The sequence below is a fragment of the Lates calcarifer genome, linkage group LG11 (assembly GCF_001640805.2).
Source record: "Lates calcarifer isolate ASB-BC8 linkage group LG11, TLL_Latcal_v3, whole genome shotgun sequence".
Lineage (NCBI taxonomy): Eukaryota > Metazoa > Chordata > Actinopteri > Centropomidae > Lates > Lates calcarifer.
The window spans coordinates 3,207,605-3,226,295 of NC_066843.1; the positions used below are offsets into that span (position 1 = coordinate 3,207,605).

Sequence of the window (18,691 nt, forward strand, 5' to 3'; positions counted from 1 at the left end):
AGCAGGTGTAGGTTGGACGCCATTTTTGATTATATTTTTTCGGTCAGTTTCTTGCATTTCCTTTTTATCGATAACAACTATTGATCCTCGATTAAAGCTTCTCGTGATTTCTTGGTCTGATCCATTTGAGCGACCGTAAACGACGCAAACCACAGGTATTTTGAGAGCCTGTGACGGTGCTAGCCATGCTGCTAATCACTTTCAGCCCTCCAGCTGCGTTTCGCTGACGTCAGACGCAAACAAAGTATGCTGTCCAATCACAAACAAGGAGGGTTGCCCCACCCCCTCCATAACCCGGCTACTACATTTCTTATATAATAATAGATTTGAAATCAACTCTATTAACTATTTAATCTCCCTCAGTGTTATTTAAAACAGTATACGTTTATACCACAGTCAAATTCAGATGATAACTTAACTGTTGCTGGAGTGATGACAGATTTGGGACCTATAAAAACCTCACCCAACAGTGTTTCACTCAAGAAATCACAAAACATAAATTACAACTTTATTTCTGTATCTTTATTATAATTCTAACAATTTATTATCTCTTAAAACATTTGAAATTCATATATGATTATATGAATGTGTGTATATGCATATCACATATACATATATATTCTGTAAGTTACCTTTCATCAGTTCATATTCTCATTTTTTAAAAGATCTCTTAAAGGAAAAGAAATGCTTTCTATAGAGTCAGACCGATTCCCTCAGATCTTAACTTTTTCACCCGACAGCGACGACGAGCCGCCACTCCTGATCATCAACTACTAAATGCAAAGAAAGGATTAAAAACAGTTTCTCACCAGTCACTTAACGAGAACATCATTGTATCAGCAAGAGATGTTTTCAAAGTTTCTTATCCAAAGTTATTAATTGGCCCTATTTACACTAGCAAACTGTTTAGATACCTGATAGAAACAAGTAGAATCTGGCTGTGGATTGAGTTCGGACAGTGAGCCACATTCTGCTTATTTACCCATTCAGAAACAATCCCCCTTTTTGGCTGAAAATGACTTCAAAACCTCTAAAGGGAAATGCAAAAAAAGTCACAGTTGCTAATGGAAATAGGGTCGTTGCATAATATGCTGGTAATAAACAATGAGCTGTGAGCATACTGGCACGTCAGCGACTGCAGAAGGTGCTTTGTACAAACGAGAAGATGCAAAACGATGAGCGGAGACAGGGTGGAGCTCTTAATACTGTCAGGCCATTAACAGTGGAAGGGGGGCAGATGTAGAGAACAGGTCGAACTGTATAGAAAGCAGAACAGTTAAATAAATACATTGTACCTTTTCATGTTAAACATTATTTGGAAGACAGAGATTCTTTAGAACTTTTGAGACTTTTTTTTACATCTTAAACCATAATTAGATGACCATTATTTTCATCGTCCTTATTGCTATTTCCCTTGCATCCAAATATAATCTTCTCAACCACCACCACAGAGTAATTACAGAAACCAATCCCCCTTAATGACCTTTGCTCATTCATATTTATAGCCTGTGTGTATGTGCACTTTGAGCGAAGTGATCTATGAAAACTCATTTATCTTTTTGCAAAAATAGACTGAGGATAGCGAGGCCGGGAGGAGAGGGAACCCCCCCTCCCCGTCGACACCCTCGATGTAAAAACGCACGTTTGATATGTGTTCGAGGACTCAAAAGCAGCAGGAGAGGTGAAGTGTTGTTCAAGGTAGAGAGGTCATGAGAGAGCCCTTATATTTGATCTCAGCAACAGTGAGAAAAGCAGGACTGAGGTTGTAATGAGATGAAAATGTGCCATGAAAGCTGATGAGAAAATGATGAAAGGAAATCAGGACACTGAAAAAGAAAGGAATTTATGCATGTGATCAATCAAGAGGGGGCAGGTGTTGTCCAGAATTGGAAAAAATAATAATTTATAGGAAGTGTTTAAATAAAGTGATACGTAATTTTCACTTAAGTGTATTGTGGGCATCCCCAGAGTAACAGTTGCTACATTTTCAGCATCTGCATAATATTAAATGGCAATTACCGTTTTTAAAAAAAAAAAAAAAAAAAAAAGAGTGAGAAAATAATATTTTGAGGCCTTAAAGTGTAATTTTGATTAAAGCTTCACAGACTTGACAACAGTAAGAAAAAAAAAGTAGTGATTAAAAATGTGCTTCACATTAAGTTGCAATGCTTCTCGTCACATAGAAGCAATGTTAAGGGTACAGTGCACCAAATAATATGCATCTTTCAGTTCAAAAATACCTACATATATATATATTTAAATATATAACCAACACGATTATCTTCACTACGCAGGCAGAAAACGCTCTGACTGCACAAGAGCGCCAACTCAGCCTCCAAAGGCAGAAACCAGGAACTCTCTGAGGCTTTAATAACAGTAAGGACGATGATAGTAATGATTAATAGTAACAATAAATCTCTTCATATCAGTATCAGTATTCCAGTATTCCCATTTAAAGTTTAAAAATTGTAAGAACAATCATAGTATTAAAATTCGATATAAGTGTTACTCTCAGATCCCCATCGGCCGGGTGGCTGCTTGTTTCCTCCTGGATTTAGTCGAGAAAGAGGAGGGGGGGGAGGCCACTCCTGGAAGGAGCAGGGGGGATTGGGTGGGAAAGAGCAAGAAAATTGGCAGTTTTTCCTCTTCCCCTCCCCTCTCCTTTCCAGTCTCCCTCGGACAGAAGGTCTGAACGGGTGTACGACAGTTGCCTCGACGCTGAGAGGAAGTCTTTCCCGGTAAATAAAATCCTCTGGGAGATTTCTCTTCACATTGTCACGTGTCCCGTCTAACAGTTGAAAGCACAGTCTGTCTCCTTTTTGTATGAGTACATCTTGGATCCAAACATATAGTGTGTGTCTATATATAAGGTGTCCCATAAACTCTAACACAAACACAGGTAAGTGCTTGTGTGTATATGTGTATGTCTACATGTTGGTGTATGCATGCAGGCATGTATAGTAGTAACTTGGGTGCCTGTGTGTGCGTATCAGTGTGTTTCTTTTTTTATGTTGTTGGTCTGGGCACTTATTTTTGCTACAAATTTGTGATACAGTGACCAGTCTGTATATATGTCATTATAAGACTTAAGATGATAAAGAGCTATAGAGAAACACATAAGATCCTGGTGACAGGACCTGCAGTGAGGACAGAGCCCTACCAGTGGTGAGGTAAAAACAAGACCTAACCAATCATAGCCAAAGACGCAGCGAGCCACCTGGACCACGAGCTAACCGCCTGCGCCCTCGTCACCTCTAGGAAGCTGTCATGATATGCTGCTCCTGCGTCGTCCTATGTTCACCAAACAGACCGACATTCACTCTCATCCTCATTTTAAAACTAGCATCCACTCATGCAGGGAGGGGTTGTCATTGATTGCACTCTAAATATTCTTGGTGGGTTCCACTCTTAACAGAATTAACCAGCTGGCTGAGGGGGAAGAGGACTACTGGACAAGATGGCTGCACAGTGAAGGACGCCTCTGTCTTCTCCAGCTCCACTCTTTTAAAAATCTACCTGCCGTTTGATTGTTCCTCTCAAGTATTTGGTTCGGTTTCATCACCTTTCCTCACTATCTGCTGCAGCCATAGTGTCTTCATATGCATTTTGGATGAGAGGGTGTTTTGTGTTTGTTGATTGGTGTGACTGTGCATGTATATTGGGAAGTGTACTTGTGTAAATCAGCCTGCTGCAACTGGGGATTTGCCAGCCGGTGCCTTTATGGATCGTCAGCCCTTTTTCCGTCCCTGTGTTTCCATCTCCCTTTGGGACTTGACTCCCTTCTTTCTGTCGCTCTCTGTGTGAAATCTGTTCCCCCCTCATTTGTTGTGTGAATCTACCATGGACAGCAGCAGTTGTGTCTTCCTCCCTCATTGACTCCAACCCCTCCTTCCTTCTCTCTCTCTCTCTCTCTCTCTCTCTCTCTCTCTCTCCCTCCCTCTCTGCATTTGCAACCTCAGCTCCGACTCCCGTCGTCCCTCCTCCTCTCAGTCTGTCCGTCCCGAGGTGAGAGAACAGAAATGGGAAATGGGCTGCTGGACAGCCTGAGGACAGAAGAACAGACACAGGACACAAGTGATGTTTAGAGCTTTTTAGATCACAGTGAATGGTGTTTTGCTGCACCATGCACCATGCACATTCACCTGCAGTTGTGAATTGTTCTCTTGTGTGATTCATCCTTTTTAAAACGGAGAGAATTATTTGTTCATTAGGAAACTATGGGGTCTAGGGACGTGTTCCGATAGCAGATTCCATTTTGGATCTGGTTCCAAGTTGATAAAATACCAAAAGATTAGAATAGATTCATTAAGCTCCCTCACTGAATCCTTCATTCACGTTTTCTGTTTAGGTTTTCTCTTTTGCCTCCCTCTCTGACACTACAGGCCTCAGCCACTGTACTCTGTCACCTGTCTGATGCAGCAAATTTTCCTTCAGGTAACATTAAAAAATAAGAAATTCATTGAGTTGGTAATCACAGGATGATAAAGCAGAATGAATCTTGTTTCTCACAGTGTTGTTTTTACTTTATTTTCTACAGCTTTTGCAGCTGCAGCACGGCCTATCCAGTGAGGACAGGGTCAGTGAATGTCACACAGCAGTGATAAATGGTGAAAGACCTACAAGCTTTCAACACAGCAGGACAACCATGGTTTAGATTTGATAGTTAATCACTGTAGTTTCTATTAGTGTCAGTGTTTGGTAATTGGTCCCTAACGTGATTCTTGAGAAGCTGGATTGTTAATAATATCTAGTTATAATCTTTATTACAGAACAGTTGACATTTGTTTTGTTATGGCGCCGAGTGAAATAAAAACGACACATTTTTTAAAACTAACAGATGTCTTCATTCCCCCAAACAACCAACGACTGAAAAAGACTCAGAGAGGGATTTGATGAGCAGATTCAGAACTGGAATCAGATTCAGTAAAATGCTACTGAACTCCATCCTTAGACACTGCAGAGTTAATGACTGACAACGGCCAGGTTCATTTCATCAGCTGAGCTGCAGGTACAGGTCAATTCACACTTTGTATCTGATGAAATGCTTTACAGCACAGGAGAGGAAGAGGGCGCTGTTCCTCTGGCTCAAACAGAGCTAAAGCTTTTAGAGCTTAAAATAAGGGCAGACGGAGGAAGGAGTGAAAAGCCACTGGAAATTTATTCCTGACATGTTTATTCTGAATGACACAAGCTGAACGACAAAAGGGAGAGAAAAGATTTTATGGTGTTGGATTTCTAACATTAGGACTAAATATAACAGTGGTGTGACTTGGACGGGGTAACCAGTTATCTAAGCCATGATTTAATTTGTTTAAAGTAATTTATATTATCAGCATACTGGTGTTCAAGTGCTTCACCTTCACATACTACTACAAATACTCTTTCTTTCTTTCTTTCTTTCTTTGTACAGACTGTTTTAAAACGTCTAAATGTACACACAAAACACAAAATAACAAAAACAAAAACAAAACAATCCTGCCACATTGTGCTGGATCTACAAACAGAAAAAAATGACAACACTCAGCAGAGTGTTTCATCACAGTACTGTAATTATTTTAGGGAAATAAACCATATTTCAGCATTTCTCATTCATTCCTGTAACATTTACCACAAGGCAACATGATTTTGTGAAGGAATCCTTCTAAACAGCAGTAATACATATTGCAGTGCTAGTTTCTTGAGGGGAGATAAACACGATCAGTGCTCTGGTACCAGAGCTGATCCTATATGAAGTGTTTTGGTTGCACTGGTGCATTTTAGATATGAGATTAACTGTTGTGTTGAGCTGCATGTTGTTAAAAATAACTGTGTGAAAAGTTTTAAACAAGTGTACTCAGAGAAAAATGCATTTAGCCAACTGTAAATATTCCAAATAATTGAGATGGTCCTGCCAGGACACATTTAAGGATCATCTGTGCCTCCTCCAGTTTAGTAAATGAGTTGGCAGTGGTGAACTGTGCAGCCGTACCTGTCCATTACGCTCCTCAGGGCTCGTTCTATGTTCATGCGGTGGCCCACACGTGTCACGCCCAAGTCCAGATAATCCTCCTTGGTCAGAGAGGGCAGGTGGGTGCCGTCGATCTCGTTGTCCAGGAAACGCTCTCTGTGCTCACCCAGGTTCAGGTATCCTAGCCAGTCTGCGACGTCATACTTGGTCCAGTAGGGCAACGGCTTGGAGGCAAACGGCTTGGTAGGGGACGGGGGCGGTAGATGGGGGTAACTCAGGCAGGGTGGCGGAGGGAGAGGATGCAGGGGTGGAGACGAGGTCCCAGACAGGAAGTGCGTCGGAGAGAGGGATCGTGAAACAACTAAAGTGGAGTTTGGAGGAGGAGGGGCACCAGAGGGGGCAAACAGGGGAGGAGAGGGCGAGAAGTAAGGATCGCCAAGAGGGTTCCCAGGCGACGGCGGGGTAATTGAACCTCGGAGGTCGTAGATGGCGCTATATAGGGGAGTGGTGGGCAGGAGCGGGAGGGATGATGGGCGTGGTGGACCCAGCTTGGGCCTCTCTGACGGAGAGATGAGGGGGCTGGGCGCTCGCCTACGCTGGAGCATGTGTGATTCTGCTTTGCGGGACTCGCGACTTGGGATGAACTGGAATTCTAGGGCTTTGGTCCGGTAGACAGGTCTGTGTTTGGGGGAGGTGGGGTACGGGGAGTAGGACGTCGGGGACAGCGGGGAATGTGAACGTGGAGGCTGAGATGCAGCTGGAGGCTGAGGAGACGGGGATCGGCCCCAGTTGGGGTACTGGGAGGCAGGTGTCGGGGACGGGGACAACGATGGCTGCGATAACGAGATCGGAGACGGGGACTGGGATCGAGCCGAGGGGGGGCTCAGAGCTGAGGCTGAGTCTTCTGAAAATCTGTAAACAGAGAGAGAGAGAAGTTGTTACAGAGGAAAAGCACAACAGAAAGCAGAAAACAACAAGATGAAAAACATGCACACACACTAAGGGAAACATTGTCCAGCTATTTTTGGAACCTCTGGATTAAAATTGTTTTATACTGTCAGTTTGAGAATGTGAACAGTAAGTTTAACATGATTTCCTCTCTTTTCTTACTGTCTCACAACAGGCTGTAAATTCAAGCAGGTGTCAGAGTTTTATGTTCTTGCAGACAGAAAAGAAAAGTAGAGTGGAAGTGGCTCTTTTACCTGTGTCTGCTTCTGAGAGAAACACATGGAAAAAGCCAGAGAAATAAAAAGAGAGGTTTACACAGTATAGACACAACACTTACACAAGACATAAACAGACAGTACAGTTTCAGTCAGGGGAGGTGGAGACGTTACAGACGGCACGATGATGTTTTGACACAAGGTGAAACGTGGATAGAGCGACAATGCTGAAGATGTAGTTCATTCTATGACACTGAAAAACATGAAGCTAAAGTTGCCGCTCATGTACCTGTGTCTGCTCAGTGGTCTCTGGCTGCTCCAGCTGTCCTTGCTTCTTTGCTGCAGTTTGTTGCTCAGCTCATTAATGATGCTGGGCTTCATACTGGAAGCAGGAGGGTAAATCTTCTTCCCTTCTAAAAGTGTCCCGGGCTGGCCGCTGCCTCCATCGCCGGCCATTTGCCCCTCGCCCCAGAGAGGTTTCATCTCCGGGGTGCGTGGCCGATCGAAGTATGGCGAAGTGGGGCGTCCCAAGCTCTGCATGTCCCTCACCCCGTATCCATCCTGGCCACTTTCATCCTCTGCCACTCCCTCCTCGCTCTCGTCATCTTCCTGCTCGTCTCTTCGTCTGTGGGAGTGGAAGGATGCGGGAGCGGTACTGGTCTGCCTGTGTAGATCCCCGGCGCGACCTCCGTCTCTGAACCTGCTGGTTTTTGGGTAGGTGGAGGCCGCTGCTGTGGCATTCTGCATCTCAAACGTTTGTCCGATCCAGGATAGCTCATGTAAGACTCCAGAAAATCTCCTCCCCTATCTGATTCCCCCGTCCCGCCTCCCCCTCCCAAACGTCCTCCAGCTCCGACTCCCCTCTCCCCTCGGTCCAGCCTGTCACCTCGGACGCCGGCTCCGCTTAGAGCTAGGATGCTGTCCAGGTGGTGGTCGCTGCTGCTGCGGCTGTCCAGCTCTTCAATCCCAGAGTCCACCACCGTCTCCTGGGACTCTCCTTTCTTGGTGGCAGGGGGAGGACGGTGGTGCTCCCCTGTCCTGCGAGTGCCCGTGATGGCGGTGGAGGGTGTCGTATGTGTGGTATGTGTTCGCTCGTGGTAGAGCTGAGTGGAGGTGCTTGTTGTGGTGGCAGCAGCGGTGGTTATAGCGGCACAGCTAGCGGTCGTGGCATGGGAGGCAGTGCCCCTGTGTGGAGCAGAGGTGGCAGCAGTGGAGGAGGGCGCTAGGGGACCACGGTAGGCTGGGGGAGGCGCGACTGTGTGCGGGGGAGGCGTGGGAGAGGAGCGCCCAGGGGTGTGAGTGCTGTTGTAAAGGTGGTGAGGGTGGGACATAGAGAAGGGTCTGTGGTAGGATCCAGGAGGAGGCGGTGGTGAGACTGACGGGGGAGGAGGAGGTCCTGCTATCGAGGTGGGCTGCAGGGTAGAGGGCGAGGGAGGGGGCGGGGGGTTGGGGGAGGTCTGGGAGGGCGAGGGAGCGGACTGAGTCAGGTTAGCCACCTCACTGTCGTAAGACGTGAGGCTGGAGGCGGTGGAGTCCCCCGCCTGAGGTGAGGGCAGGGGTGTATGAGCAGGAAACCCGCTTGAGAATGGTTCTTTTTGGGGGGGTGGAGGGGCGGTGGTGGTGGGGGAGGAGGCGGAGGAGGTGGCGGGGGTGGTACCTGCTGTTGGCGGGACGTCAGGCTGTTGGGGAGCATCCCGTGTTGTGCGTACCCTGATATTCCCCTGTCGAAGCTGTTAGCAAACTCTAACGGAGGCGGGAGGGGGTCTGCGTAGACAAACTCGTCGTCTGCATCAACTGAGGGGGCGGGGGGAGGAAGAACCATCAGGCCAGTGCCCCCAGTGGTCTGCTGAGAACTGGTAGGTGGAGGAGAGGGAGGGGTGAGGGACAAGATATAGGCATCAGCTTGACTTTCCATCCTGAGAAAAGAGGGCCTCCGAGGCTGCTGGGACTGGGACGCTTGCTGAGCGGCGCTTTCAGCGGCCGCTGCGTTCGCGGCAGCCTGCTCTGCCCTCCTCATGTAGCCCTCTCTCTCTTTGTCTCTCTCTCTTTCTCTCGACAGCTCCCTCTCCCGTTCCCTCGACCTCTCCCGCTCCCTCTCTTTGTAGGTTGGTTGATACGGCTGAGACTGGTAATGGTGCGTGTGGACCGTTTTGTCCTCAGAGAAGCGAACTCTCAGCCCCTCGCGAGCCCCTCCTCCCTCCCGCTCCCTCTCTCCTCCGCCGCCTTCCTCACCCCACACGCTCCCGACTCCTCTGAGGATTCTGGGTGAGGGTGGGCGGCCGACAGTGGGCGTAGTGGCAGCCAGAGAAGACGAGGTGACCAGGTAGGAGGAGCTGGAGGACTGAGCGGCAGATGACACCGGCTGAGAGGTGACGGTAGATGAAGGGAAAACCACACTCGACATCTGGCGGGTGAAGTGGTGCTCTGCTCCCCTCCTTAACCTGCTATCATCCCTCAGAGCGCGCTCTCTGGCAGCCAGGGCGAGGCCTAGCGGTGACGTGGGGTCAAGAGCCTTTCCTGTTAGAGGGTGAATAAAGGTGGTGGTGGTGGAGGGAGCTGGCTGCCTGCCTGCTGCTGTGTACAAGTCAGTAGGCACAGACTTAGGCTGATAGTCCAGGGCAGGTGACGAGTACTCAGGTAGACCAAAGGCTGGAGGCATGCTGCGGGTGTGATGGATAAAGGTGTCTCCAGAGAACATGCCCTCGTCAATAGACTTGGAAGGGCGGAGCCGTGTGGATGAACTCTCAGCCTGTGTGCTGAGCTGTTGCTGTGACACCTGAGTCCTTGTTACTCCTCCTACTCCGTCACTCACTCCCCCGAGACTCACGTCCTCCTCAGCAGACATAAACAAGGAGGCACTCTTTCTGCGGGCTTCGTGAAACCGTTCCCTGTCTCGGCGAGCTGCCCCGACGATGGCAGCCCCAAACTGGCTGGTAAAGTCCAGGTTTTCCTGGGCTCGCATAGAAGGCAAGGATGGAGGCGGCGGTGCTGGGATGGAAGGCGGGGCAGGGGGCTGCGGAGCAGGAGTGGAAGGAGGAGGACCGTGGGGTGTTTTGGCTTCATCTGTCTCCCCTGACGCAGGAGCGTCGGCCTCCACGCTGCTGCCCTGGCTGCTGCGTCCACTGCTGCTGGTCGAAGGAGCCTTGACGATGATGGTGGGGATGGGGATGGAGCTTTTCTCCACCGAGCCTTTGCCCCCCAGCGTGCCTTGGCCGACGCGCAGGTCCTCCACCTTGGATTGCTTCACCAGAGGACCCTTACCTCTCCGAGCCCCTCCTTTAGGACCCCCTGCTCCAGCCCCGGCTGCACTGCGGTCTGATCGCTGGGGTTGACTCTGGGTAGTCTGTTGTTGTTGGGGCATTACAGTGGCAATGCTGGATGGGGGGACGGCGGTGCTGTAGCCTCTCCTAAGACCTGCTGCCTTTGCCCCTCCACCAGCTGCAACAGCCTCCCCAGTGTAGGCAACCTTCCGCGAAGCAGTCCTGCTTTGAGCAGTGTGAGCAGATGCATGTGCATACGAGGTCGTGTGGTCCACCGCTCCGCTGCTGGGGCCAGTGGTGGGACCACCCGCCTCTCTCCCTGCCCCCGTGGGTGAAGTGCACAGACTGGGAGTAGGGCTGGTAGTGCGCAGAGGTGGATGTGGACTGGGACACGGAGACAGACGGCTGCTGAGACGACTTCGCTCTCCAACCTAGCGGCGGAGCGGAGGAGAACGGAGGGTCTGGTGGTGCAGTGGTGGGAGGAGGAGGGATGTCGTCTGGGCCGGGCACCGACAGACTGCGGGCAAACTTCATGGTTGGAGGATGCAGGAACTGCTTCTCCTCCTCAGGCACCCCTGCAGTACAGCATTCACAAATGGAGAGAAAAAAACAAATAGGGATGAAACACGGCTGCGCCCGTCCAAGTACAGATGGTACAGATGGAGAGTAAGAGGCTGATGAACAGGGGAATAAGAGTGCAGAGGAAATGGAGCCAGAAAAAAGGAAGGCTGAGGGTAATCTATGAGAGTGTCTGTCTAAATCTGCCTGCCCATCTACCTGCCAGCAAGTCTGTCCTCAGTTCTTATGTCTGTTAGTATGTAAATCACTTAGTGCTATATATTCCACAAACAAGTAGCAACTGGACAGCATTACACAGCAACATTTGTGTTATTGGTCACCAGAGAAACTATTTAAAGGGAGAGTTAGCAAAGCCTTAGTAAGCAGCACACCAGGAAATAAGCCATCAGAATGAAACAAAGAGATTAGTGGCACTTCTGCATATAACAGATAGTAGTAGAGTGAGTATAAGACAAACAGACATCTTATTTAAACAGCACAGGTACGATCATCTACAGATAGAGCACAGTTTGCCCACAGACGAGACATCGCTGGCCACAGACAAACAGGTCAGCACAGCGCAGACCTCTACTGGTCCAGAGGACAGACAGACAGGCGAACAGAGGGGCAGACGGAAAGAACAGACAGCCTCACCGATGGATTTCTGCCGCAGCATACCGTGCTGAGGGGCGTGACCTGAGGTGTACTGTCCGCGTTCATAGCCGAGGCCCAACCCCGACGACATCATCCCCATCCCGGACTGATCCCCGTAATTTGGCTGGAATGGTAAAAAAAAAAAAAAAGGAGAGCACGTGAAATAAGGTAAAACACACAGTGGTGAAAGTCGTGTACATGTGTGGGTAAGGATCTGTTCCGGTGGCCGGTTCCATTCTGGATCTGGTTCCAACCCTGATCTGTTAAGCTGTGAGCCTAATGAATCCCTTAATGAATCTTTTATTCACATTCTCTGTTTAATTTGTCTCCTCTCTCTCTGACACTGAACGCGTCAAGAAAGAAAAAAATAATGCACGCTGTTGTTAACAACAAACACTTTAATATTCCAAATATTTGCAGGAGGGCAACAGATCTTCATTCACCACCAAAGCACTTCCAAGATTTTAAAAGATTTGGATTGAATAAGCTGATTCAGAACTGGATCCAGACTCAATTAAATGCTCTTAAACCCAATATCTAGAGAGTTTGGTGTTAATCATTACTGACTGATTGTTAATTCCAAATATCGCTGGTTCAAATAATACAAGAATAAAAGACTTTTTCTGTCTGTTTGTTTCCACAAGAACTGACATATTCACTGGTAATAATTCTTCACTTTTTAACATTTCTAAGCCTTTAAATGAAACATAAGATGTTGCTGCAAACGTTAGTGTCATGTTAGAGAGTTTGGACTATATATTCTGCTCCACATGAATATGAAAAATGCTCCTGGTGTTTTGGTTTTCAGTTGTAAATAAAAGTTTATCTTCAGGGTGAAATAATGTGAAACTATGAAACTCTGTCTGATAACTTTTTGATTTAGGACTGAAGGGAAATGTTGTTTTTTTCTTTTAATTTTCTTAAATTTCTGTTTCTTATTTCGTGCCGTCTTTTCTGAACTCAGTTTCAAAGTAGAAAAGCACACATCTCAAGCTGCTAACACATCCAGTCAACACAGGAACACACACACATCTCAGGACACACGTGAATATCCTGCAGCGTTTCCCAGCACACACCTCATTGCCATAGAAACTTCGTCCTCTGTCTCTTTTTGGCCCCTGTGCCCGTGTCCCCGGCGCCTCATTGGTGCTGATTGTCTGCTGAGCTGCTGCAAGAATTTCATCTAGTTTATCTGAGAGGAAAAAAGAAGGGGAGAGAAAGAGACAGACAGAGAGAGACAGAAAGAAAGAGAGAGAGAAAGGGACACACGGCAATGAAACAGAAAAATGGACAGCAACAGAATGAAGGAAAGAATGTGTGGAGAGGGACACACTGGATGAGGGTGGATGAGAAAGCAAGGAGGAGATTCAGGAAACATCCAGTGACCAACATGAGCTGCCTTACTCAAAGCCATCTGATAGACTGTCCTCTTCTTCTCTGCAACTTGTGAGGATTCGAATTCTGCAGGAAAAGAAACACAGAGTAAGCTCACTAAGTGGCTGAGCGGTGAGTGCCAAGTCATTCTGGACGGACATAAATACAATGCCTTCAGCGACTGGTGTACCGGAGCATACCTGATTTTTTTTTCCAAGGGGTAGCAGCTGGAAGGAGGACAAAAGGAGACTTAAGTTTTGGCAGGCAGTGGAAGTGCGATAGCGTCGTTACAGTGAATACTAATCATATTCCCCGGAGCTCGACAAACTGAGTCACCTCACCGAGCTTTTCGATCTTCGATGTAAAAGAACGTACATCACACCCACGCTCTGAGACAGCTGAAGCATGCACACTTATGATACAGTAAATATGCTGCACACATATACAGTATGCTGCTTGCTGTTACACACACACTCACTCGCTTGCACACACACAAATGTGGAATTAGTCTGAAGCTGACTCCCACCTCTCTCCACTGTTAAATGGTTAGGATCCCGTCAGCGGAGAAGTGTGGACAAAGGAGACAAAGAGGAGACAAGAGTTAGTGGTTAAACCAGTGAACAGTAAAGGGACAAGTCCAGAGGGGAGTAGAGAGGAGGAATTAAAGGTGACCCTTTAGTGTTAGCGGAGTTTGAGTGTGTGTGGACTGAATAGGGAGAGTGTTATCTGCCATACTCATGCTCAAGACATTATATTACATAATGTGTGGTTTACTGAGCTGAATTGAACAGAAGTTAAATTTTAATATCCGATGGTTTGGACTTGTGTTTATTTCATCTGTTACTGCACAAATCTTTTTAAAAACGAGCCATAATTTTGTCAAAACACGCGTCCAAACATATTTAAACAATGCTTGTGTGAAATTAAGGTTGTGACAACAACAATCTGTGGACTAAAGTGCACTGCACAGTGATTTCCATTTTAATGCCCTTGTTATCTTGCAGCATGACTTCTAGGTGAACTGGGACACTGCACCAATCACAGAGGTGAGATAGTTTAATAGGCGTCACAGCTAAATGAATTCTAATGCATTTGAATAAGCATATGGCAGGAGCTGACACGGCTTCATCGCACACTGTGCTCCTCTCACCTTGATCCAGGAGGAGGCACAAGCAGCGAGGATTTAACTCACAAAGTGTCTGACTGCAAATGAAGCCACTGTATCGAAATGAACTTAAGATATTTTGTAATAATTGCACTTCATATGAAGTCATTTCATTTAAAGGTTTTGCTTTATGTGATGTATAAAGCTCAACTGATGTTGGATCTTTGAGGATCCTTTGGATTTTTATTTATCTTTATTGACCAGGAAACATGCTAAGCAGGACATTAATTACAGATACTGATACACTGTATCTGCAATAAGCTCACTATGGTCCAATCTCTACTTTCACACCTGTTTATCACAGTTCAGTTAACTTCAGTAGCTTAGCACGATGGCGACGAGGCACCTCGTCAACGCAGTTTTAACATGGTTACTGCTGTGTTTTCATAATTCTGACATTTTCTCTAAAAAAAAACAAACACACACAACTTCCTTCAGCAAAGAGGATGTAGCTGTTCACTTCACTTGTGCTGGAAGAAGAGCATCTTCATAAAGCTGTTCCTGCCAGTGTTACAGCAACTGTATTCATGTCTCTAAATGAATGTGGAGATAATGGTGACTGTCGTATGTCAACTTCAGCACCTGTACAGTATCACTGCATACACACAGTGTTAGTAGTGAAATCACAGTGTTTACAGTGAGCACTGGATCATGTGTTTTTAGTGGGGAGGTGGGTTGGAGGTTCAGGAAACTGGTACCTGTGTGTCAGACTGGGTGCTCATGCTTTGTGCTGATCAGGTGAGGTCACACCACAGAGATAAGGCAGGTGAGGGGGAGGAGGCTGGCGGGGGGAGGGATGAAGCACTCGGGATTAACTTTAGTCGGATCCTGACTCGGGCGAGTGTCTAGCCATTGTTTGTAAGAGAAAGAGTAACTACTGAAAGACAGTATGAGTTTACACACATCATCAGCTGCGCACTGGGCACGCTCAGAAACCAGACGGCAGCGACAGCTACAGCGACGGCGAGCGATCCTAAATGTTTAGAAGATAAAACCCAATCACCAGATATTAAAACACCGGCCAACGTTCTGATCTGCAAATGGGGGCGTTGACCCTCACCATGCACTCGCCTCCCACTATTTTGCCTCAAATAGAGACGGCATAAGCATAGCCACACATAATGCTGTTACCATAGCAACATACCTAGAACAAAGTTGTTGTTGTTTTTTTGTTTTTTTTTTCTCCTCAAAAATTACTCATCTCAATAATTTTATCCTGGGTGTGATTTCTTCCAAATGAACCAAAGACATGTTCAACAAAAGAAGTGACATTTTTTGCAACTTGCTCACTGATACATGATGTTTGTGGCACCCGGAAACTGCAGCGTTACCTAGGCAACAAATACTTGTCAGCACACGCCTGTGTGTGTGTGTGTGCGTGAGGTGTGTGTGTGTGTGTCGAGCAAAGGTGGGCTGCTCTGTGGGCACCGGGGTTAAAGCAGTGGGGTGGGGGTGCAGGGGGGTAAGAGGTAAAGAGAGGCGGGCGGTGAGAGAGGGAGCACAGGGTGGATGGCGACACTTTTTCTGGGTGGGGTTACCTGTAGTGGGGGTGCTGGAAGTGACAGTGTGGAACCTCTGAAAGAACAGTGAAATGCATTGAGACCGTCATCCACGGCGGTAGCCAATCTTCTTCTTCTTCTGTCTCTTCCCTTTGTTTCTGTCGCTGAGTAAGTACACTATCTCCCTCTCTACTTTCTTGCTGTCTAAATTTAGCCCTCGCTCGACTCCCCTTCTCACTTTCAGCATCCTTAACAACCCCCAACCCTCTGGTTTCACACTGTTTCTATCATTCCTCATCACCTCAATCTATTTCTACCCACTAACTTTTTTTTCTCCTCCTTCTCCCTCCCTCATTGTCTACATCTCCCTCTTCATTCTTTGCCATCCATCTCTTTTCAGCCTCCCAAAAGTTCATCTAAGCCTGTTTCTTACCCATCTCCTCCAGCTCTGAAGTCATGGATTTGGATCGCAGGGCGATAGCCGGCGTGCTCAGCCTCTTGCTCTGCTGGGGAACTGGAGGAGAGGGAACGGTTCAGTCGAGCTGTTCAAGATCATGGTTCAGTTACCACCAGCATCCTCCAACAGCGCCACCCCAGGGTGCAGCACATAGACTTACTTTTCTTCCTCGAACCCTCCTCCATGTCAGGGTTGCGGGTTACCATGACAACCTTGACCATGAGGCTGTTGCCGCCTTGCCGGATCATGTTGACGACCTGCCGGTGTCCAACTTTCACCACATTCTGACCATTGACCTGAGACAGAGACAGAGTATTTGTTCACCTCCATGTCAGTGCTTTAGATAACGCAGTGGTCGATCACGGCAGTACCTCTATCAGAAAATCCCCCATCCTGAGACCGGCTCTCCAGGCCACACCTCCCTCGTCCACTGACTCCAGGTACTGCAGGGCAGGGAACGCCGGGGTGGGAGTAAACTCCTCGATAGGAGTCTGAGCTGGAGACGCAGAGAAAACATGACAGGAGAGGATTCAGTGTGTCGTATACAATCAGAACTGAATCAGCGAGTGAGTGTGATTGTGAGGTACTTCTTACCTTTGGCCCCTCTCAGCACAAAGCCAAAACCCTCGCTGTCTTTCTTCTGCAGAAGCACTGTCTTCTCCTTGATTATATAGTCACTGGCAGAGAGGAGACAGAGGACAGACAGAGTTGGGAATAACAGAAACAGACAAGCTGTACAGAACATCATCTGCATCCACCCTCTGCTGTGATCGATAGAAAGTCAAGTTCTAAAATCAATAAATCAATACATTTACCTTTTATTCCCTAACTACACCACTCATCTCCTCTGCTGCCTGCTCCCCACTTCCTGTGTCCCCCTCTGATGACATCACCACCCAATCACGAGGCAGAAGCTAATTTCACTATGATACTGCAGTGAAACTGTGTGTGAAATAATTACACATCTCCTGTTCTTATTTCTGTTTTTCCTCATGTTTGAGTGCTGAGAGCTGTGAGGTAATTTCCTGGAAACTTTCCTCAATATTTCCTTAAAAAAAGAAGCTGTTTAGCTGTACATCCCTGGGATATTTCCAAGATAGGCCTACACAACCTGCTGCTAATTATAACAGAAATGAAGGAAGTGTTAATTGCTGCAGTTATTAAGTGCTTGCTCATTATATTTGAGTTTTTAAGAAAAGCAAAACCTGTAAACAAAGTACTTTAAAATATACACTTTTTGTTTGACTTATATTTTTAGTGCAGATATAAAAATGGGTTGAGGTCATAGTATGTCTATGGAAAGCCTGATTTACCTGACATTTCACATGCCCTTAAATACGCTGTTCTAATAATCTAATTTTCTATTATTAGTAGAAGTAATAATGTAAAGTGTCTCATGTTCTAAATGGCTAAAAGCTGCTTGAAGTGATGACAATAAATACTTCAAAACGGCTGCTGTTAGTCAAACCATAACCCTCATTAATCTGTAATTTATGCCACAATCCCTACAGTACAGTGGTGACATGACACAGTGTTTTGCTCCGCTTCACTGTGTTGTATGTTTTTGACAGCGAGCCCAGAGCCGGTTTCCACCAGAACCTCAGTAAGAGATGCTATATACAGTACGATGGCGCTGCTTGTTGCCTCAGCAACAGCTAGAAGTGGACGCAGGGAAACTTGCTTGGGTAGGTCCACACCAGAGCCAAGCCTTGTAATGGTACACTATTAGTCACTGACAGCAGAGAACAGGCACTGTGTGCTCACAGGTGGAGCCCATACACTATAGTACACTGTCTGCTCCGTCCTCTGGCACAAACAGAGCCGAAAGATGCAGAGTGGTGGCAACTAACAAAGTACATTTACTCAGTATTTGAGGTACTTATTGCCACATTATACTTCTTCTGACTTCTATTAGTACTTCCAGAACATATTGTTCTTTCTGCTCCGATAGATTCATTTGACAACTACAGCTAAACTTTACTTTCCAGATTAAGAATTTACATTAAAACATATCATAAACTTAGAAAATAAAATTCATTGTTGAGGATTAAACCAGTGGTTCCAAACCTTTTTTGGCACAGTGAACCCTCTACTTGAAGTCTCTTGTCACGTTTCAGATGTCTCTGAGTTGTTGGCAGTTCATCCAGAGAGACATTTGCCCTCTAAACGTTTCAGATGGTTTGATTTAAGTGATTGTTCGAGGTCCAAACGAGGTAAATCCATCCAATAATTCACCACGACGCAAAGATTAGAGACAAGTGTTTAGTTTTTAGCAGAAATTACTTTCTTCCTTCTTCTCTCATTCTCTCTGATGTGACCCTTTGGAGGGGCAGCACCCGTAGGTTGAGAACCACTGGACTAAACTACAGAACTGCACAGAAAGCAGTTTAAACTAGATCCACCTCGACTGGCTACAGCAATAAAATGCAGCTTCTGTCTCATGGACTGATGATGAGACAATGAGCCCCAGAACACAGACATGTTTTTGATTATTTTGCTTCCCCTTCCCCGTCTGTTGGTCATTTGTGGTCATTTCTTGTGTCTTTGCACTCGTGTTTTCTCTCTTTGTGGTCCTGTTGTTTTTCTTTCTGGTATTTTTTGTCTCTTTTTGAGT

The 18,691-nt window shown here is 46.6% G+C and overlaps 1 protein-coding gene across 1 annotated transcript in view; it reads right to left on the reverse strand.

The window, feature by feature from the left end:
• Positions 1–2,043: 2,043 nt before the first annotated feature.
• The window catches only part of shank1 (SH3 and multiple ankyrin repeat domains 1), a 73,958-nt gene continuing 57,310 nt past the window's right edge, over positions 2,044–18,691 (reverse strand). Inside the window, 15 exon segments of the mRNA XM_051074003.1 lie at positions 2,044–4,043; positions 5,969–6,859; positions 7,400–7,872; positions 7,875–8,720; positions 8,723–10,681; positions 10,683–10,945; positions 11,583–11,706; positions 12,659–12,774; positions 12,987–13,043; positions 13,157–13,183; positions 13,483–13,491; positions 16,054–16,134; positions 16,238–16,373; positions 16,449–16,573; positions 16,672–16,754. Of these exon segments, the coding sequence (XP_050929960.1) occupies positions 3,956–4,043; positions 5,969–6,859; positions 7,400–7,872; positions 7,875–8,720; positions 8,723–10,681; positions 10,683–10,945; positions 11,583–11,706; positions 12,659–12,774; positions 12,987–13,043; positions 13,157–13,183; positions 13,483–13,491; positions 16,054–16,134; positions 16,238–16,373; positions 16,449–16,573; positions 16,672–16,754 (5,278 nt within the window). The 3' untranslated portion in view covers positions 2,044–3,955.